Source organism: Pagrus pagrus, assembly GCF_965226575.1.
Source record: "Pagrus pagrus genome assembly, chromosome: 11".
Classification (NCBI taxonomy): Eukaryota; Metazoa; Chordata; class Actinopteri; order Spariformes; family Sparidae; genus Pagrus; species Pagrus pagrus.
In genome coordinates, this window is record NC_140195.1 from 17,303,420 (window position 1) to 17,325,573 (window position 22,154).

General features: G+C 40.4%; 2 protein-coding genes across 6 annotated transcripts in view; both read right to left on the reverse strand.

Moving 5' to 3' along the window:
• The window catches only part of dip2ba (disco-interacting protein 2 homolog Ba), a 48,719-nt gene extending 40,904 nt beyond the window's left edge, over nt 1-7,815 (reverse strand). For 2 of the 3 annotated variants that reach the window (XM_084365466.1, XM_084365464.1), the window contains exon 1: nt 7,351-7,603. In XM_084365466.1, coding sequence (XP_084221592.1) covers nt 7,351-7,435 — 85 coding nt within the window. In that variant the 5' untranslated portion in view covers nt 7,436-7,603. The other variant, XM_084365465.1, reaches the window with a different exon arrangement.
• A 2,956-nt stretch (nt 7,816-10,771) lies between these two features.
• asb8 (ankyrin repeat and SOCS box containing 8) overlaps nt 10,772-22,154 on the reverse strand; it is a 28,447-nt gene continuing 17,064 nt past the window's right edge. For all 3 annotated transcript variants that reach the window (XM_084365470.1, XM_084365468.1, XM_084365467.1), the window contains 10 exons: nt 20,370-20,466; nt 20,023-20,135; nt 19,407-19,571; nt 19,059-19,210; nt 18,041-18,134; nt 17,829-17,948; nt 16,200-16,349; nt 15,703-15,891; nt 15,160-15,265; nt 10,772-13,782 (listed from right to left, as the gene is read on the reverse strand). In XM_084365470.1, the coding sequence (XP_084221596.1) occupies nt 13,553-13,782; nt 15,160-15,265; nt 15,703-15,891; nt 16,200-16,349; nt 17,829-17,948; nt 18,041-18,134; nt 19,059-19,210; nt 19,407-19,571; nt 20,023-20,135; nt 20,370-20,466 (1,416 nt within the window). In that variant the 3' untranslated portion in view covers nt 10,772-13,552. The remainder of the gene's footprint in view (nt 13,783-15,159; nt 15,266-15,702; nt 15,892-16,199; nt 16,350-17,828; nt 17,949-18,040; nt 18,135-19,058; nt 19,211-19,406; nt 19,572-20,022; nt 20,136-20,369; nt 20,467-22,154) is intronic.

Here is a 22,154-nt window from a genome sequence, read left to right on the forward strand (position 1 = left end):
ACAAGCAGGAGACTGCTGTGTTTCTGCGAACTGTGCCATACATTAACACGTTACATATCACATCAACGGATGAATGTTAGTGTTACTTTTAAGGTAAAGACTTATGGAACTTTTCTGTCTTGCCCATCTCCACAGGAAGGACAAGGTCAGACAGTGCGCAGCCCCATTTCTGCTCAAGGGTGCCAGGAATGGATGCACGCTAAGCCCAGGCACTTTAACCAAGGTTCTTAATGACACTCCACATGCTCTATTCCACTATTTCAGGGTTTCCATGTGTCATCTCAGACTTGCAAGGAACAGTAGCACATGAGTCCTGACATTAGGGATCATTTGGCTTTTGGTGGACTAATATTGTGGCAACATCAGGGCTTCAGGGTGTGAATGTTTTGGTTACACATGAGCCCAAAAATCTGTCTGATGCGACAAAAAAATTCTATTGGCCAAAATTTAGCAGGTCTGATTAAAGAAAAAAATGGAGCCTTTAAAAAATATTTTTGACATTACTGCAATTCTTGTTTAGATCATCTGTTTAGAAACTAATCTAAAATGTGTTTTTGGGTGCACCTAAATTATGTGCTGGTGTACCTAAATGAAAAAGTTTGGCCCACAAGTGCCACCATCATAAAAAATTCTCTTGAACATTTTTGCTTGAAAAATGACTGAAATAATTAGCCAATGATCAAAATAATTGCCAATCATTTTCCTTTCAATCTACTCATCGTGTAATCGACTAATCATTCTGGGTTTAGATCATCGGTTTCATCATGCTACGATTTTGTATCCATTCTTTGGACAAAAATACACTATTTGACGATATCACAAAGTCTGCCATGATATGATTTCAATACAGTTCAGTTAGAGGGCCTTCGATCGATACAAGATCATATGTACATTTCACACAATCAGGAAATTTAAAATAAAGGCGTAACCTAAAAATGATGATATGGATCGATGTTTTCACTTTGCATCGATGATATTAGATTGTTAAGTCATTAGATCGATGTATGATCCGGATCAATGGATCATACACCCCTAATCTGAATATTTTACATGTAATACTGCGGACATTTTCTCCACCATAATGGGATCAGTGTAAGAAAAAACAACTCTTACTCATATTGTTGATTTCTGCTATGCTGCCCAGCCCTTCCTGACATCACATGTGAGCTCGCTCAACGAGTTCAGCATCTTCTGCTGTTTCCCACACCAGAGATGTGCAGGTCTGGAGGGCTGATGAGTGGGATGTCAATACATCTCCTGGCACTAATTCAAAGAAGTCAGTTTTACTTCTTTCTATGCATGCCTCGACTTCTACCTGGGGAGCATTAACAAGTCACGCTCACTAACCACACACACCAACACACCCACCCACACCCACACCACTCTGTGAGGGTGTCCTGGTATTTAATGAGAGCATGTGAATAATTCAGCTGACAACAGGTCTGGAGGAGGAAAAAGGGACTGAAGCGATCATTAACTATTCACAGTATAACAGTATTATGACACATGCGCACACACATTTGGATGTGTATACACACACACTGACACACATAAAGAAAGACCTTTGCCAAGAGTACCCAACCATCTGCTTGGACCTGAGGCTTTGGCTTTGAGGCTGTGAGGAAGATGATCTGTGCTTTTTGGATTCTGACCTATTGGGCGCTAACAGAAACATATACTACCCACATATCTAAACAGGAAAACAGAAGTGGATATGAAAACTCATAGGTTTAAAATAGTCTTGCAAGTAGGACTGGGCAGTGAATCAACTTTAGTGTTTATCATCATCTTTATGATCAACATATTGCTCATGATGAGGTATCAGAGTTGTTGCTAAGTATGTATAATGAGGATTATTGTTTTGAAGCCTTGAGTTTGGCATTACCGTGGTCGCCATATTGTTGTTTTGGAGCTACAAGTGACCATATATGGATGAGAGGGTGGAGCTGGGGCGGATATCCACTTGATTGGATTTGACTGAGAACCCGACGACACGCCATGGTAGCAACTTGTCAACCTCAAGGTAGCCACGCCCTACAGCATACCCTGTTTTCTCGTCTATTTTATTCTAAATGGGACCATAATTTACAAAATGAACATCGTGCTATATTAGAGAAAACTTGACTGAGACCATAAACTCATTATGACACTGTTCACTGAGGTAATAAATTAAGCGAGCAGTAGGTTGGTTTTCTCTTAAGCGTACACACAATCAGGCCAAACCAGGGGAGTCGCCCCCTACTGGCCATTAAGAATAAAGAAGGTTTAAGGCACTTCTTGATTGGCTTCATTTTTCAGACCCAGAAGCTCAATCCATATTTTATACACTCAATGATCTAATAAATAAGTCACTAAATTTTATCAAAATCTCTCACAGTATGAAATCTTACATTTTTTTTGTAATTATAGCATTATGTTCTATAAAAACACCATAAAACCATTTGACTAAATAAGATAAACACAAGTTTAAGTTTTGAACATATCATTTTGAACACTGTAAATAGAACCATGGGAAACAGTGGAGTAGTCTGTAATTGCGAAGTTCCTGGTTTACTTTGGCTGGGGACATTTGTTGCATGTCATCATCCCCCTTTCTCCCTCCCCTCGTTTCCTGTCTCTCTCTGTCAATTGTCAAAAGGGCCATAATAATGGGCTTTTAAAAGACAAATAAATGTAAGACGAAAGAAGATAATGCTGAGATAATTATAACAATATCAATTCTGAACATACTGCCCACCCCATTTGCAGGACAAAAGTACGAACATTATGTAGAGCTGTTAACAACACGTTGTGTCTGGCCTGCAAGAGATAAAAGCTGCGAAATTATTTGATTTTGGGGAGAGATTTCACCTTTACAATGGTGTGAGAGGCCCTTATTCCTCTTTTTGTTTGCAAGCACAGATCTCAACCTTACAAACAAGAGCTCTGCACCACATGAGCTTGAGTTTGAGGGAAGTGCCTATCACATGTCTGTATTGTGTCTCAAAATAAGCTCTTTGCCCGACTACATAAAAAACCACCAGTTTGCTGCATATCCCATTCATAAATAATACAGAGAGAGAAGAGATATGTTTTCACAGACCTCCTTCCCTGTTGGGAGGAGAGTCTTCTTCAAGAATCAGTCTGGCTTTGCCCTGATGGCTGATACAGACGGGGTCCATATCAGTGCTGTCATCCTTGACTGAGGACCCTCGCTGTTAATACAACAATGAGCCAAGCATGCTTCTGCTACATCTGAATGCTGGATGGCCAGTTAACTGGATGATTGGCCTAGAAAGGAAGCAACTGGCAATAATCTGGACTCTCAGTCTGCACATACTGATCATTGATGCAAACAGAGGGTAAGACTATCTCCACATGAACACAGACACAAGTGCTCCTAAGTTTAAAAACTTATTATCAGCATGGGAGGAAATGCCAATTGTTTCAACTTGTATTTTCATGTCACAACAGCAACTTGGTTTGGACCATCACAGACGGAAAACTCATCTGTGTGGAATTTTGCTTGGGTCAGCAACATTAGACTACTGGGTAGCATGCTTGACAGTTGGTGGGGACCATCAACCAGGTAGTTTAGCTACAGGGAAGGACCAGACATGACCTTTTACCCCTGGCCCAGCTGAGAGATGACAGGTTGAGAGAGGTGAACCACTCCCCTCAGAAGTACACACTACACGTCATCTCCTCAAGTATGACCAGTCATCTGCCCCTCCCTTCTCTTCCTATGGAAGCAGCTCATTCCAATGTGCACACAAAGGCTGGGTTTAGCTGAATGGCCTAAATGGCAGCAGAGCTCCTGGCCACGGCAGCCCAGACCAGCTGAATGGTCCTCATTGTGTCCCCATGGTCACAGGGGGCTAGCAGAAATGGGTTGCTTTTTAAGAGGCCATTTGGCAGGCCTCTGTTCTTATCCGAGCAACGCAGGAACAGGCATTTCCACTTGGTACAGAGGAGGTCTTGTTTTGGACTCAAGAAAAATAGCTCATATGATGATGACATCTCACATGCATGCAGTCATAGAGGAGCTAGCTGGCTAAGATGCACATGAGGCTTCAATACTGAAAATATTCAAATATTAAGCTATCATGGCTGACTGAGAGGACATTTATTCTGTCTTTTATCCACTTTGCTCACTAGCTATGGTGTGATCCAATCAACACATGGTTAACATACAATGCTAGTGAATATGAACACCAGGATAATGTGAAAATGGTTGTTTCTTGCACTGAACAATGAAAAGACAAACGGATGAGCAATATTGACAACACCCTCTATCATGGTATGTCATTTTATATCATAGAATTTATATAGATTGAAATGTAATTAATTTCCTGGGAAATACATTTAGAAATTATTAATTCACAAAATAAATCAGACAGAAATGTGTTTTTTCTGTTTTCTTTTTTTGTTCATCCAGCAAGTGAAGGACCTGACATATTAAAGTACTTCATTGTCACAGTGATGTAAAAATCATGATTTAAAAAAAATGTGGCTTTAATAGAGTCCTGATCATTGATTTATAACATTGCCCACAATGCACAAGTAATGCTAAAGGGCTAGTAACCACATTATAAACAATATGGCAAAATCACAGCTTACAAACTTCTATCCATCCATACACTGATAGACAGATCAGTGTATAGACTGACCACACTGTGGTCAATGGTGTATTGTATGTATTTATTGTGCTAAAACATCCCAACCCACAAGTATAACTTTAACATGTCAGGCCAAAACACAAAATACTGGCTTAGTATTACATTACCCTTCGAGAACAGTCAGCTCCTGAAATACCGAAGATGCATGCACTAATATATCTGCTTACAGGGTGCACAATAAACTTTAATGTCCACCGGCCAAATGGCATCTGAAATTTAAAATTTTGCCAGCCACTTTATAGATTACAAGCCACCTGCATATTCTTCCTTCATTTCGCTAGTGGCTGGTGCTAGTGGCTGGTGCTAGTGGCTGGTGCTAGTGGCTGGTGCTAGTGGAAGGTGACCAGTTAAAAAGCCCTTAATATCTCAAGACTATTGAAAAACAATAAAAACATGCAAAATGGTCGCCTTTAGGCTATATAATGTATAGGTTAACATAAAGTCACATGATCAGCATGGACAGGTAAGTAGTCCCATGATTAATATAAGCTGTCAAAGTGACATGACAGACCCGTAACTGTCATGGGATATAAACAAAGGTAAACGCATAAGCTTAGTCAGTTTGGAATAGACAGACAAATAATGGTTCTGTTTAATCGTTCATTTGTAGAGATTATTTTGACTTTGTGCTTCATTGCCTGGTATTTTTCACTGTCTGCAGTTAAGAAGAACAAACTCAGGAATATTATTAATATATCTAGTAAGATTGCAGATCAACAACAACACAGTATGTCACTGCTTTGTGTGACAGGAGTGAAAGGAAAAGTACAGGGGTGATCCTTAGTGATACATCACACCCACTCTGTGATGAATACATGTTGTTACTATCAGGTCAGAGGTGCAGGGCACCAACTTCCTGTGCCCAGAGATCCTTTAAACCTTACAGTATGGCTTTGTTAAACAAATCTTTGTAATATAAGATGTTTCTCACATGCATTTGGTATATTTAAATTTTTTACTGTTGGTGATTGTAATGGTTGCAATGTTGTGGTTGTTTTTGTTTAACATTTGCCACAAACACAAACATAATTTCCGAAAGGACAATAATAAAACAAATCTAACAAACTAATGTCCAGCGTACAGGTTGGTAAGTAGTCACATAATTAGTATAGGCAGTTCATATCACATGACAAACCATGTGTAGCAGAGAAAATCACATGCCATTAACAAAATAATATATGATACATAATATAAGATATTCAAGGCTTTGTAACTCATCGCCTTTTTGAGGGCCTCAGTTTACTTTCAATATTGGCTGATATGAGCTGCGGAAGGCATTAACCGCCCCATTTCAATATTGTTATAACCGACAGTAATTAGCTTGTATGCATTTTAATTTTATTGGACTATTTATCATTATATAACTGTCAAATGCAGAATAACCATATTGATGAGGTATTTTATGGTACCATGTTTCTTTTAAAGGCCATTTAATTTAAGGCCTTATCACAGGCATGAATGAAATGGTGAAGAGTCAAGATGCATATTAATATTGGTGCCAATCAGACATGAGTGGGAAAATATCAAATACTGGTTACCAGTTTCACACCCCCTAAAATAACCAAATGTCAATCAGCATGGATAAGTAGACACTGAGCGGTCACTGCGCAGGACGACTGGATTCGATCACCTCCACAGGAAGAATGTAACCCAGGTGCCATGAAACAGGGGGCTGGGGGGGGGGTACTGTCAGGGATGTGACAATGTGTGTTAAAGGGTGTAGAGCAGGACAGGGGCTCCCAGCTGCTCTGGGGGATGGGTTCATTTGCAATATGCTTTGGATGAATGAATGGTTGTTACATTTGTGAAATACAATAAATAGACACATCCACCATCACCCATCTACAGCAGAACAAACATGCAGATGGACGCAGACACCTGACACTGTTACAGCAGGGCAGGTAGTAAACCTATAATTCAAGTAATAGCAGGTTTACACAGGTGTATAAGGCTTTGTACACATCTTGATGATCACTCTGATGAACCTCACTGAGGTCATGTTTGATAATTACTGACAGTCATTCATGACAGACTGTACCTTCATATGACACCAGAGCAGGAGATGACTGGAGGCCTTGTCATTACTCCTCAACACTACTCACAATGACTCACAGCTTTATTGAAATGAAAATGTTTCAGCTGAAACCTAGAAAACAGACGCCAAGAACAAGGCTTGAATGATGTCAAACCGGAAGTCACTGATGAATCAAAGTCTAACCATATGAGGGAGTATAACAAAGATGACAGGAGAAGGGTCAAACCCTGATAGCCAGACCTTGCCTCTAGCCATCCCTGTCTGTCAGACAGCCTCACACACACATTGAACTATGGCTTTGACGTTCAATCACTCCACAAACGAGGAGATTATGGACAGAAACACGTCTTTAAATCGACGTTTTGCTCTGAGTGGTTAAGGATAAAGGAGGCACGAAGAAATGGATGGGAGCCTTCCTCATGCTCTGCTAGCTCGTGTGCCCACATCCTGTATTAGCACAAAATAAGCTAACTGGAGTGCCGGTGCGCTCATTCAATTCATCATAAACGTGAAGTGGGATAGGAGACGGGAAACTACCGGTTTAATCGATGCTGGTTAGCCCAGACAGCTGAGACACATAGCTAGCTTAAAAATCTGCTATAGCATCCCCCCCTACCACCACTCCTCCTCCCCGCCAGTCCCCCTCCCCTCCTTTACCTTCAGACAGCTCCAGATCCAACTCCGCCAATTGGTCTCTAACCTCTTTTGGCAGGGCGGACAAATCCACGCCGCGGTCTGCCATGACTTCGCCGAGAAACCCGAGGGCAGTCGAGTTGAAAAGACACCGGGCTGTCGCGGAGAAGTGTCAAAAAACAAAAATTAAAACGCCCTCCCTCAAGACACAAAACAAGCATCAGAGTGGGAGAGACAGTCCATCCGCACGGCTGGCCCCTCCGCCATAATGGGGAAAACTCACCAACGGCAACGAGCGGTCACGTGACGGCGTTTACCTCGCCTGTACGTTGATTCACTGCATCCAGCCGCGCAGACACACCGGAACTGTTGCTCCCTCTGGCGTCCCAACGGATAAAACACACACATGAGCTGCCCTCTCGGTGCTATACAAGTTTATCGTGACGTTTTCTCAGCTAAACACACGTTAAACTTCCAGTAACAGGCTACAATAAGGATTGCTGCTAACTTTGGGCTAGCAGGGGTGATAAAAGTGGCAGGATGTTCTACTTAAAGGATAAGTTCACCCAAAAAATGAAAATTCAGTCATTATCAGCTCACCCCCATGCCGATATGAACTCGGGTGAAGTTTCATAGTCCACGCAACATTTGTGGAGCTTCACACCAAAAAAGTATTGTGGTATTTAAATGAAGTAGCTGGGGACTTGTTTTAAAATCTCAAAAAAACAACTGAATAAAGTATAAAATGGCTCCATTCAGCTTGTCCAGCATAATCTGAGTCTCTAGAAGCCATGAGATCCCAAACTGATCAGTAAAGAAATTATTTACGCACTTTTTAAAGCCAAAATCTTCACTACAGCTGGTAAGCTAAAAGCATGTTGAGGGTGTAAGTAACATATTTTCAAATCAATTTGGGATCTTGGGGCTTTCAGGAGACTTGGATTACATTGGACGAGTTGTATGAAGCCATTTTTGGTTTTTTATGTCCCCAGGTGTTTCAGTTGTTTTGCTGTGACGCTCCAGAAATGTTTTGTGGACTACAAAACTTCACCTGACTTTCTATCGACACAGGGGTGTGCAAAAAATGACTTCATTTTCATTTTTGGGTGAACTTGTCCTTTAAACAACAGGTTTTGCTTCCCGTAAGCCTTCCTACTGCTCAAGCTGTAATTAACGCAGAACTCCACTGATATAGCATTGAATTCCTATATCATGAGTACATATAATGACTGAATGTTCATTTTTGGGTGAACTCATCCTTTAAAGCTATGATAGGAACAAAGCAAAGCAGGCAAATGCACAGGGCCCCCAAAAGTCCAACACTCACTGTGTGGTTATTTAAACAATGAAAGATGAAAGTGTAGGCCTAAATACTTTTGATCTTACAAAAGTGATCACACTGTTCAAACTGACACACATTAAAACTGGGGCAGGATGTTATGCCACAATAGTATCAGGCCTAGTAGTTTCTGGAGCAAATACAACATAATGAGACCAGCATGTGCAGACTGAAGTGCTGAGACCAAAGATTATTTTCTCATTTAACTGTTTGAATTATAAAATGGTGAAGAATGCCTATCAAACGTCCACAATGATCAAGGGGATGTCCGATGTAAAAACTTCTTTTGTTTTTACAGAACATAATTCAAAAATAGATGCTTGGGCAAATGTGTAATGTATGAAATTCCCAGTGAAGTTTACAGTTTCAGTGTACTGAAGTCATTTTGGACAATTACGTTTATTGTTTAACTGTAAACAGTCTGTCTCCCTTTTACTTTTGTATCTTTGTCACAGTTTGATATTCACTTTTGAGGCATCATTGCAAAAAAAGTGTGTCCATGGATATATTTTGTGTAAATAAGGATGCCGGCCGATTATTGATGTCAGAATGTTTTTACTCCCTCATACTGGTATCAACATCGGCCCCAACAATTCAATATTGGTCGGGCTCTAGTCTAAACCTACAACGTGCCACATTTTAGTTGCACAGAAGAAGTTGGAAGATCAATCATTTTTGCCCCAGGACCCCATAGCTGGTTTATCCAGCCCTGATCCTTACGTGTGAATACTTGTGCTGCTCTAGAACAAGTCCTGAACATTACTCTGCTTTTGTTACTCATGGTCACCTTCAAAAGGCCAATGTGGCATCCTGACTGTAACCATTATAAAAAATAAATATATCCTTCCAACCACCCTCCCTGCAATTAAAAGCTGCTTACAAAAAGTTACGATCATGTTTTCCTTATGAGAAACATGGACGTTGTCGCACAAGGAGAACGAGCTTCAAAGCAAACTAACATAACAGTATAATTGTAGGTTACTGTCACTTTTTGTCTCCCCAAAGTAACTTGAGTGCTTTACAAAAACATAAGCAGGGCCACAGCAAAGATTTTACAAATACTGTTGAGTCTGGCCCCTTTAGAAAAACACACAGCACAAGGTAATCAAACATTTTTTTTAAAATAAATAAAATCTATCTAAAGAGTTGTAGTAGTACAGTTACATGTTTGATTACACCTTCTTTGAATATTACTTCCAAGCATGAAGGTCAAAATGCTGTTTCAAAGCCTTCCTCCACTCCCAGGACAGAATCATTTATTTATTTCTGTTTTGGTCCAAAGGAAGTCAAATTTAAGAATAAAAAGTTGGAGGGAAAAACTAAAACAGTCTATAAAATACTTACAAGGTCATGACCCCCGTAGTGTCCTTACAAGTGGGTTCTTCTCTGCTTCAAAGAAAGTTTTAGAATATACTTTAAAAGTATGTGAAAAAACTGTTTAAGTGCAGGAACCAGAGTAATGTGATATATAACACTATAATTAGTCAATTTTGGTCCTCTATGCAGTTATTATTAACAGAATTGAAGAGTGAAGGAACTATGAACAACGCAGACGGTGCAATGTCCTTACATACTGTATATTCTCTGATATTCAACTACACTGCCCTTAATTCCACATTTTACCAAACTATCTTCAAGTTGTTATCAGTGTTGTAAAAAGTACTCCAAAGTCATACTTGAGTAAAAGTTAAGATATTGTGTTGAAGTATTACTTTTTCTATAAGTGAAAGTCACCCATACAAACAGTACTATCCCAAAAGAGTCTGTTATTATAAAGTATCTGTTATTAAAACATAATTTTCTGTCAATAAATATACTTAAATATCAAAGTACAAGTGAAAGTAAACTACACATACTGCATCTTTACATGTATTCCATTTTGTGTTTTTCTTTTTAAAAAAACAGGTTTTCAATAAAATAAATTAATTTAAAATGTTGGCTCTGATGCCAAAGTCACTAGAAATCAAAGTTATCACAAAAAATGTAGTGTAGTAACAGTATGAAGAAGAAAATGGAAATACTCAAGTAAAGTACAGTACAGTCAATTTACAAATCACTTCAGTGTGAATCTGAGCTGAAAACCATCAGACAAAAACTTCATAAATGTTCATTAAGATGTAGTTTCTTTAATTAAAACTGCAGCACTGTAAGTGTTCATAGTATTTCACTTGGACATGCATGGAAAAGTAAATATATTCATATAGTACAGATATGTACAGAACAAGGACAATTTTTGAAATCATCAGTCCAACAATGGGAGTGTGAAAAACCATTAATACACTATGTGCAACTTTCACATTGTCTCATTTTTCTTTAAATTGCTCTTTTCACAACAATTCTCGGTGACATTAATATGCCAAAGACCGTCATGACGATTGTTAGTTGACCAATTGAAAAAATAAGTTAGACAAGGGCGGTCAAAAGACAATTACCAAATTCTTCTTCAGAGATATAATAAAAGGGGATAAAAAATCTTTTTGAAAAAAGGACTAATGACTGTAAAAAAAAAGGGAAAAAAAAGAAATGTGTGTTAAAGAAGTTTAGTTTCTATATTTATCAGTACAATCAGAAACGTTATGACAAAAGGTTGTATAGTGCTGAAAATAGCACACAACAAAAGAAAACAAGAAATGACAGAAAAAGGTGCCAATGACATGAATTACATGAAAACATGAAAGCTAAATATAGTTTGAATTTCCATTCCATATGAACAATCGTCTATAAGGGACTGCCAGCCAAATATAGCGCCAGCTCCGAAGTACAACAAAATGCCGGGGGTCGCCATTGGGACTGTAGGACAAGAGGTTCAATCAAAGGTGAAAGGTATTAAAGTTGCCAAGAGGATTCCCATTCATGTATACAGTACAGATAAGAGAAAATACCATTTTAAAAACAAAGATCTGATATCTGCGAAAACTTTAAATGAACAGAAATACAAAGCAACAATAAACTTGCATTATTTTAGTGCATAAAAGACATGCCCTTGTGTTAATGGACAGATATCTTGTTTTAAAATATCACATCTTGCAAATATATGATCATATCAGACAAAAGAGGGGAAAAAAATATACAGGAAAACAAGAAAAGCAAACTGCCTTTTAAGGTGTTTCGGTAAAAATACACTGATATCTTGGTAAAAATATCTTGATGGGATTTCCTTTCAGAAACAGTCAGAAGACATCTTGACTTCTAACCAGTGAAGATGTCTTTGCTGTGTCTCTCCACCAGATGACAGAAAAGTGTTATATTATTTTATATCACTGAAAAGAGACTAATGGTTCAATTAACTCTTCATTTTAAAGGCTTCGAGGAACCAGAAACCAGCCAGTAAATATTCCTCATTGATTGATTGTATTTTGATGATAAATATATTTTTCTAAGGCTCTTTTGTTTTTCATATGAGCAATTCTTTGTGTATTTAAGTGGGGATATCGGAGGCACCAATGTGATCTTAAGGCAAAATCATCAGACATTGTGAGTGAGACTGTGTGTAACAAGCAAGTGCAAGTAAAAAGCAGTGATAGATTGTGTCACTGTGACCTCTGAATCACAAAATAACAGTCAGGCTGTTTACCTCCTGTCCCAGAACAAGAACCAGGTGGTCTTTGGAGACACAGAGATCTGATTTGTTGTCGTTATGGCTTTGTTTAGGTTTGGTAAAGAGCAAAGAGACTAAGGGGTTCATCGCACTTCCGACGAGCAGCAAGGATGTGCAACCATCCTGAGAAGTGTGAAAATAACAGTTACAGTAAGTCCAGAGCCCACACGGAGAAGCACAGTCACAAGAATAGGTTCATATAAAATGGAAAAGGCATCCACTTACAAACCAATAAACAGCACAAGTGCCTGTTTTAGAGGAGAGAAGTGAGGAGGAGGGGAGAGGCAGAATTCCCTTCAGGTCACAAAAAGCTATTGCTCAACTAATTTTACGGTAACACACTGTCGATCCGACCTGTTTTGGTTCTGTGGACTAATCTGGGAGGACGTGCCAATTAATAAAAAAAAAAATATAGCTGCACATACTGTATCAAGAACATAACACCCTAACAGAAAAAGTCACATGCTAACAATCCAGCTATTAACGTATCAGATCCGGAGTAGGCAAACTGCTATGTTCTGATGTACATAAATATATACACACAGAGCCAATCACGCACACAGTTAATCAATTTTATCATAAAGGGGTGTAAATGAGGTAAGGTTTTTGGGTCCATGGTGAGAAGGTGGGACCATTTACAAAAGGTATCGGGTGAATATCTGAGTCACTGACGTCTAGACGACTACTGCATCTTTGGAGCTAGGTATGTATAGGGACGTTTGCTATGATGGCATGTGTGGGTGTGTGCATGGCTAACAAGTCGAGGAGCACAAGGCACTATTCCCTGCTGAAAACAGTGTACAGCCCTGTGGGTTGTTTGGTATCTGATTTGATCAAGAACGTTTATGCAACAACTGCGTGTTAGAGACTGTGCACACGTGCGGTGCGTGTCAACATGGGAAGTTCTTTACGGCAGTACGCTCAGAGCGATGCAGTCCTACAGTCCAGTGAGGAGTCGTTTTGACTGAGGGTGAGGAGAGATGATAGAGGAAGCACAGAGGGGGAGAAACGAGTATGGGATAGGTTGGAGTCCAGCCCCTGTAGTCTATGGCAAAGTGAACAGGAAGCGCTCTCAAAAGTCTCAGTCCATTCCCAGAAGGCTGCTGCTGAGCTCCAGGCCACAGCATGATGACTCTACAGGAGGGTCAGAGAGAGCGGAGGAGCACAGCGAAGGGGGGAGATGAGAAATTTGGACTTCTAGATTGGGGAAGTCGGGGAAGTCCGCTGCTCTTTTATACCCCTGGGTGATGAGTGTAGAGCCAAATTCTGGGCCGTGGTGGCATCGCTCATCATCTAGCAGCAGATTGAGACTGTGCAGCCATGATAATGTGAGAGGGTCCACTCTCACCCCGCTGCTGCTGGCCCATTCCTGCCAGCACAGACATTGCCATTGCCTCAGCTGCTGCCCTTGAGCTCAGGCCATTTTGACCCGCAGAGGGGCTGTGCGCCAAAGAGCTGTGCTGGATCACCGGGGCAGGAGAACCTGTGGGCTCTGTGTCTTTCATGCTCTCTTCTGCAGCTGCACAGAAAAGAAGATGACACAAATACAGAGTTATACCAAACTAGCTTTTCACTTATAACCTTGAATACATTCCATACCAGGTTTACTGAAAAGCTACACAAATTATCCTGTTTTGCAGCCAGGGCTCGAGACTAATGCTGACCCGCGCTCTCGGGGACGATAAAAAGCATGTTTGGGACGAACAGATATGAAGCACCTCGAGGATGAAAAGGATTTTATATTGCTTAGTAAATGTCAAAGTGAAATGAGCGCTAACAACAATGGTGCGCTTCTTCTCTTGCTGTTACTATAGTTACTATCACTGGATGGCTACTCAGCATAGAACTATAAAAATATGATGTGTTAAAACTCAACACACCTAACTCACTATTGATGGGGGATGCACCCTATTTTGTTTTTTTACATGATAATGCTACATTGTGAATCAAAAATCTATGTTTAAATTGGCAGGAGGAGAGCTTGTTAGTTGTTGGCAGCCTGTGGGCTGCAGAGTTCTGCTGTGAGTTTGACTCACACTGCTAACTGCTAAAGGAGCTAATAGAGCTAATGGAGCTAAAAGAGCTAAAGAGATGACAGTTAACAGAGCTCAACCATACGTTTTAATAGAACAAGATGGTGCCGCAAAGCCTTGCTTCCAGTTTTGCCCACTGGCCTCTCATTGTATTGCCGGTAAAAATTCCCCTGCACCCCAAAAGGCATTTTCCCTATAGTCTGTTGACATGACACCTCAAAAAAGTCAATCATGACTCTTTGTATTATGAATTTTTGATCCATGATGAGTACATATTTGTCAAACTTTCCTCAAGCTGAGAGAAGAGATTTTAAAAACCATGACTTCTCTACAATGTTAAGTCTATGGGCTGAGCGGGAACTCATGGGCGGGGCCAGGGGGAGAAACTACTGCACATACTCAGTAGGCCGCATAACCAGGAAGTAAACCCAGAAGCTAGAAAACATTTTTGGTGTATGTACTAGACAAACAGTCCTCATTAAATTGAAAAGGGGCTAGTTTTAGGTCTACTATCTAGTTCCTTTAAATAAATTCATGAGCTAAACACACAGCAGGACTGTGAGTTTCTGTTATGTTCTGTTTGTTTCTGAATATGAAGCGATAAACAGGTAACTGAAGTTTAATGTGACAAAACAACAACTTCACAGTAATTAAAAGTACTTCAGCTGAGTACAGTTTGAAGGTGATAATACTTTGAATGCTAACACTTTTAAATAACAATTGTAAATGATACTAACAAAGTAAAGAAACAAGATTTTCTTTTCAAGATTTTTTTTTTCTTCGGCAGGTTCCGGGATGGTGGTAAGAAAATACACAAGGCAGGCCACCAGGTGAGTATCATGGCAGAATTATAAAAGGTTCACCTAAGTAGGCATTCTTCTTCTGTAGGTTGGTCACAGGACAGTCCTTGTGGGCCAGCAGCAGCTGCTTCAAATGAGCCACCTCGTTCCGCAACAGAGACACTTCATTCTGAAGGACCAGAACAACACTTTTTAATCATTTATAGAGAGTTCACGAGAAAAATAATCATATTACTTAATCCAGGGAGACCTTGCAAACTTGTTTTCCGAATTGATTTTTTTTTGTTTTCAGGTCAGACATGCTCTTAATGGTTAAACAGTCTCGTTTCTGTTCCAGTACAGCTGGCAGTGATAATGTGATCATGCAGTGCATACACAAATACACCACCAAATAACACAATAAAAATCTGAAACGACTTGTAATGAGTCCTGGAACCTCACCCATTTGTAAAATTTCCCTGGAAATCATCTGGAAAACACCTCACAAACTTCCACGACTTCTTGAAGCCTCTCAACTAGGCGCAGTCAGTGAGACTATCCACACATTAACGCAGACCTCCAACAGGCCACGTTTCATCCCTGCCCACCCACTCTGAGCCCACTCACCGACAGCGAGACGTTCAGGTTGCAGAGCTCCTCAGCCTTCTTCTCCAGGGAACTGACCCACAGTTTGCGTTTCTGTCTGCAGCGGGATGCTGCGGCCCGATTCCTCTCGAGGAAGCGCTGCCTTCGCTCATCTGGGTCATCGTCTACTGTCCGCCGCCGACGCCCACCTGTAGGCTGTGCTGGAGATACCTAGAGGGAGAATAAGGCAGAGGGTGAGCAGGAAACAGACAGACAAGGGAGGGAGGCGGAAGAAAGACGAGAGAGAAAAGGGAAGTCTGAGTCATAGTTTCATTATTTCAGTCAGGGCACATCATAGTCATCTCACTACAAGAAGTACGGCCCCAGTTTTTTGTAACTGAAACAGGTGATAAGTCACATATCAAACATGGTTTCGCTCAGTTGCTTTTGGTTTTTTCTTAAGATTTTCCAAATTTATGTGACAATGTCACTGAATTCATGCTACAGAGAGATCCTCAGCACTAGACAACACAATGTACCTGAGGTTGTGCAGGTGATGGAGCATCTGGCTGTTGGACAAGCAGCTGGCTCTGCTCTGCCCTCTGAGGTACCATGGGGCTGCTGCCCATGGCCATGATCCCCATACTATGCCCTGACGGGCTCTGCTGGGACAGCGCGGCCTTCAGACGCTGCAGGAGAACAATGATATGACATCAGCCCACAGCAACAGTATAACCAGCGTAATGTACGTATAAAGGAGATGATCTAGACACCAAAAAGGCAAAAAAAAGCAACAACACAGCAGGACAGATTCAAAAGCAATAGCACAAAATTTTTTGTGTATTTTCTGTTACCATTTAAACATCACTGCAGCATCATAGCAATCTCTATCCATCTAGACTGTACTACGCTGACTCCATGTCAACTCATCAACCCTTTTATAGTATCAGCACCAAATTGGCCTTAACCTTAGTTTCTAATCGTCAATAAAACCTGCCATAAGTTGCACTGTTTGATGAAAGTGACTATGGCTACAATAAAATCATATTGTGGTTATTTTAACATATACTGCGATTACATTTGATTCATGGTAAGTGAGAACGTACATTTTTGCATCATAATTTTCATTTTCTCTAAATCAAAATAAAAAGTCATGATGATGTGGAGAACACGATCTGTAAGCTTGGGCATCTCTTCATTAAATTGCTGATTTGTCACACATTACACCTTTATCAAAATGTTTTTAGCTTGTGCTATTTGGATATTGCACTTAACCATTATGCAATTTTGATCATATTTTGATTAGTTGTGCAGCCGTCAGATGACAATGTTTGTACTTTTGTTTCCTGCTTTTCATGCAAATCTGTTTTCTAATACATCTCAGATGTTTTCACAACATAATCAAATAAGCACCAGGTTGTACCGCCCTTAGCCTCAGGACTCTCTGAGGCATGAATTTACAGAAGTTGCTCTAATTCTGCAGAAATCTTCGCCCATGCGTTCCTGACAATGTCACACAGTTCCAGCTTGTTTTCAGCAGTGCATTCATGTGACATCCTGTTCTGTCTCAACCCTGCTGTACTCAAGGCTTTGTAGCTGATGTGAGCCTACTAAAGTTATATTCTCCTGGAGCAATTTTCAAATGATGTTGTTAATGTTGTGTGACTCTACATCTGTCAGTGATGAAGCAAAATGACGGTGATTAGTAAGCATCCTTGATTTACTGCTCACTATAGATTGAACTTTTTATAGTGCTGAGAGTTAACCCATGCCCATGTGTGAAACTGTGCTAAGAAAATATTTCACACAACAACGAAACAGCCCTACGTTTTCATTTATACCAATGATCTTCCACTTGTGACTGAAGGAGCAAGCAGTTTCTGTAAATGATCTACTAAGGTGGCAACTTTGTGTATGTTGCAATACTAAAAACAATGACTACACTAATTCAGTTTCACTTTGGATCTTTACATAGAGCTTGTGTACGTTGCGGCATTATGGCTTCAGTATCAATTGTATTGTCGAGGTATAAGGGTTAAATTAACAACAGCAGGGAAAAAGTCATATGATGAACAAACTTAGCCAGTGCAGAAGATAGCTGGAGGGTGAAGATGGAGACAAAAAGAACAGATAAAGAGATAAAAATAGAGAGCTAATCTAATGCTGACCATCTTGGCCTCTATGTGGGTGCTGTAGCCAGAGGGCGAGTTAGAGCCGCTGCTGCTACCTCCCAGAGGAGGACCGGGGATCCCAGGAATGTTGGGTACCATGCACATGGGTCGGGCCAGCTGGAGACCAGATAAGACACAAAAAAACATGTGTATTAACAACTTGAACCAAACGTCTTAGTTATAAAATTGAATTTGTTTGTCTGTCTTACATTAATGACAGAGGGCATCTGCACTGGACCAGGGAGCACGGGCACTGCCTGACCAGAGGGAAGCATCATCATGGGATAGTGGCTGGTTGGCGAACTAGACAGACAGACAACAGAGGAACAAAAGAAACAGGAGGTTCAGTCATGTTTGTATAAACTCCCAAGTTTCTGTAACATAGCAACTATTTCTATTTAGGAAAATTATCCACTTCAAACCCATAAAATCCACACTTACATCCATCATTACTAGGCCAAGCTGTGCATACAAGCACTGTTCAAACCCACAGACATTTATATCAGGTTTAAGTCGAAAACACATGTTTTTAAGAGTTACAACATATGTCAGTTTAATGCCGGGGACATTTTCAAAACATGCACTAAACAACAAACATATTTTAATTTGTGCAACCACAGAAAAACATGATGGCATCTTGGCTTTGAAATGTTCACACAGACATCATATTGGTTCAACATAGCGTCGGAACCAGCGGATATCCTGTACATGATATGTGATACGTAATACACGTGATATCATCATACTGTAATATTGCAATATCACATGAAAAATTTGTTATTTTTTAGAGCTTTAAAGCTACTTAAAGGGACATTTCACCCCCCATAAATATATATTTTTCCTCTTCCCCTAGCTATTCATCCATCTATGCTGGCCATCTACATCACAGCACAGAAGGAATTGTGCATCTACTCATGGAGGAGACGCTAATTAACTAAGCTAGGTAATGTTACAGCTCAGTCGAGGAGGACGCCATTATTTTTTACATCACCACACTGCCACGAGCATCATCCAAGAGTAGATGCATGCTTCCTTCTGTGCAGTGATAACAGACAGAAAATAGTTCCTACATGAAACAGCTCATAACAAGTGCTGTGGATTATCTTGAGTAATTGGGTCATGATTTCTGGAAAAGACACACATTTGCTGTTGCTACTTAAAAACAGGACATTTCTCTGTCCTGTTTTTAAGTAGCACATTAGGGTCGAGATGCTGAACTTTACTTACCTAAGACTGGTACGATTGGAAGGTGGTGCCTGTGTGATGACAGAGGTGGGTGACGGCATGGTGGGCTGAAGGGCATCAAAGCCCAAGTGTAGTGGGAGGGAACCTGGACGCACAATAGTCGGGGTGGGGGCTGAACTCCTGGGTGGTGTGTCCTAGGAGAACAGCAGAGAGCTAAGTTATGTAAAAGAGTAAAAACAACTCTGAGGAAACGACAATATTATTCACTTCCTCAAGATTCATCCATGTAATACTGCAAAATCATGGGCCAAACTCTTTCTACATCATTTAAGGTTTCACCCACTTCTCTTTAAACTTATGCGACCCCCCCTTGCCCAGTGTCAGTCCTACCTTTCCTTTAACAATAAACTCTGTGCTGCTGTCTGACATCCCAGAGATAGATTCAGGGCTGTCTGGTGGCGAGGAGTCGACCTCTACGGGTGCCTCTTTTTTCACCTTCACGTCTGATGTTGTCTGCAGGCTCATGTCCAAAGCTACAGAGTTAGCTGCAGGGAGCTGAGATAGGAGACAGACAGTTCACACTCAAATTATTACAGATAAGAGAACATAGACTACAGTGCATTAAAAAAGGGAAGTGGGCAGCTATGGCTTCTATCACATAAACCAAATGACCACAGCATTAGTTTAAAAAACACTAGGGCGATTTTTAGTGCGATAAACAGCGATAAAAGTTAAATATTTAAAAAATAAAAAAAACTCCTCTTAGCAAACAGTTGCAGTAGTGAGATAAATTGACGAAGAGCACATGGCTGGAATTTCTGCAAACATTAATTTTTGATTACATCAACACTTGAGGTGAGAAATAAGGAAGTAAAAAGTAATTCATCACTGCAGTGGAGTCTGCAGAAAATTCCACTGGTTTCTGTACAAAATAATACGACATACACAGACACACACACCCAGAGGAAAAACACCGACAAAATTACCACCCTTAGGCTTTTCTTACAGAGGTCTTTGCTCTCTTGTCATCCTCGTCTTGTTCGAAGGAGCTGGCCAGCTCGTTGAACAGACCAACCTCCTCGCAGTTCTTTAGGAAGCGGGTGGGAGTAGGTGTCTGGTCTGGCAAAAGGGAATGAACAGAGATAACTATTCAAAGCAACACTTTCACACTTAGTTCACACTTAGCACTCAATATAGAAAACCATGTCATTAATGTCTCCTTGGAGCTGCTTTTCTTGAGATTGTGCTAACAGCGTTGGAGCATGCTAAACAGTCTTCATTTGAACGTTGGTAGAGGATATTTGAAAAAGAGACAAAGTAAAGCTGTGTGTTTGTCACGTAGACAAACAGTACCTGCAATAATGACAGAGTCTGTCCTGGCTGGTCCAAATTTAAGTGTCATCTCATGTTTGTGTTTGTGTACAGCCAAGTGGTCCTCATTGGTAAACCTCTGGAACAAGTGAAGGAGAAGAAAATAGGAAAGGTAAGTACATTACATGAAGTAGCCTCAGGGTAATTTTCTATTTGTCCTGGTGACCTATAGTACCTTAACCCAGATATCTTATTTCCATAATCACAGACAGATAATCTCTTAGAGAGATAGCCCGGCACATGCAGCCTATACTGTACACATTATGTGACAAACCATAAAGAAAACTCTATCTGTGGTGTACAATTCCTCGTGCCTTAACAGTATTATAGCACCCATTATAGCTACAGGACACAGGCTCAAATATCTTGACACAAACTAGAATTATCTAGAAATAGAAAGAGGCTTGTATGGAAGAGAGCTGAAATAACTTTAACAGCCCAGAAATGCAGCGAATGAGCAATGGCTGAAAATGTCAACAAATTGAAGAAGTATAAAAACCACTGGCACAAAAAAATACCAAACGCAAACGAGCTGATGCATCAAACCAGACGTAAGTGTAAGAACACATAGATGTCAAACTTGTCAACGTGTGAACCATAGATGCTGTTAACTGTGTCTCAGTAAAGCTCTATGTTCTGCTATTTCCTATCAGGTATCCACAGGGGAAGCTACAGGAGGTCCTGCACTCAGAGAGCACCAACAGCCACCGTCTGAGACACGCCACTTCTTCTTTGGAGAAGTGGCGAGGTGGTGAATCAGTCAGAGGCGGAGGAGGAGGAATAATCTTGGCTCTGGCACCAGCCTATTCACCATTCGCTGCAGCCTATTTTGGGGCACTGCGTTGCAGTTGCGAGTTCAGTCGTGAGAGTGAAGTGGAAACACAGTCAAGTGTCAGGGGGCTTATTTTTAGCCCTACCAGGCAGCATCACCAATACAACTGCATGTCTGATTTGTCTCTTTCCTCTGAAACAGGCGGCAGGGTCTTGCAGAGGAAACTATCTCCCACTAATCTCCCTGTATGAGATACTGGCAGCTAGGATTACCCCACCCCACACAGTAAATACTGGGCATTATATAACAGGGGGCTGTTGTTGTTGTTGTTGTTAACGTGGTAAAAGGAAAACCCTGCGCAAAGCCAGGAGTCAATCATTCTCGTTCTATATTAGGCATGATTCAGACTTTCCTGGTAGACAACTGTTGCTTTTAAAGGGCAGCAGTAAAAACAACATTTGGACATAAGGTGCTTGTAACATAAAGGATGTTCCCTGTCTAAACATACACAAATAAATATAATCAAAGATGATACAAATAACTATTGAACCAAAATATATCCAGAGTATTGAAATCTGGAGGGCTGTACCGAATAGTTTGAAGTTTCATTGATAACGTTGACATTCAAATTCTAAATCAACGTTTAAATGCAATGGAGGTTTTTTGTTTCTGCACAGTTGATCAAGATTAGGCTGCACTAGCATTGTAAGTGATATAGTATTTGTAGAATTAGATGCCAGTGTTGGATGCGAAGGATTGATTACGACTTGTGTTGAATTTTCAATGAGTCCAGAACATTGCAAAGCCCATTATCAGAATTTATTGAGGAAAGATAGACACAAGTTCACAAAAAGTTTGTATATATTAAAGTATTCTGCTTCACTCTATATGTGTTGTCGTTTAGCATTTAAAAAAATCTTTCAAGTACCAAAAGTTTCCAATCAGATGCCTGGTCAATATCGCAGAGTACTTAGCTTTCTCTCTGATCAGATAGT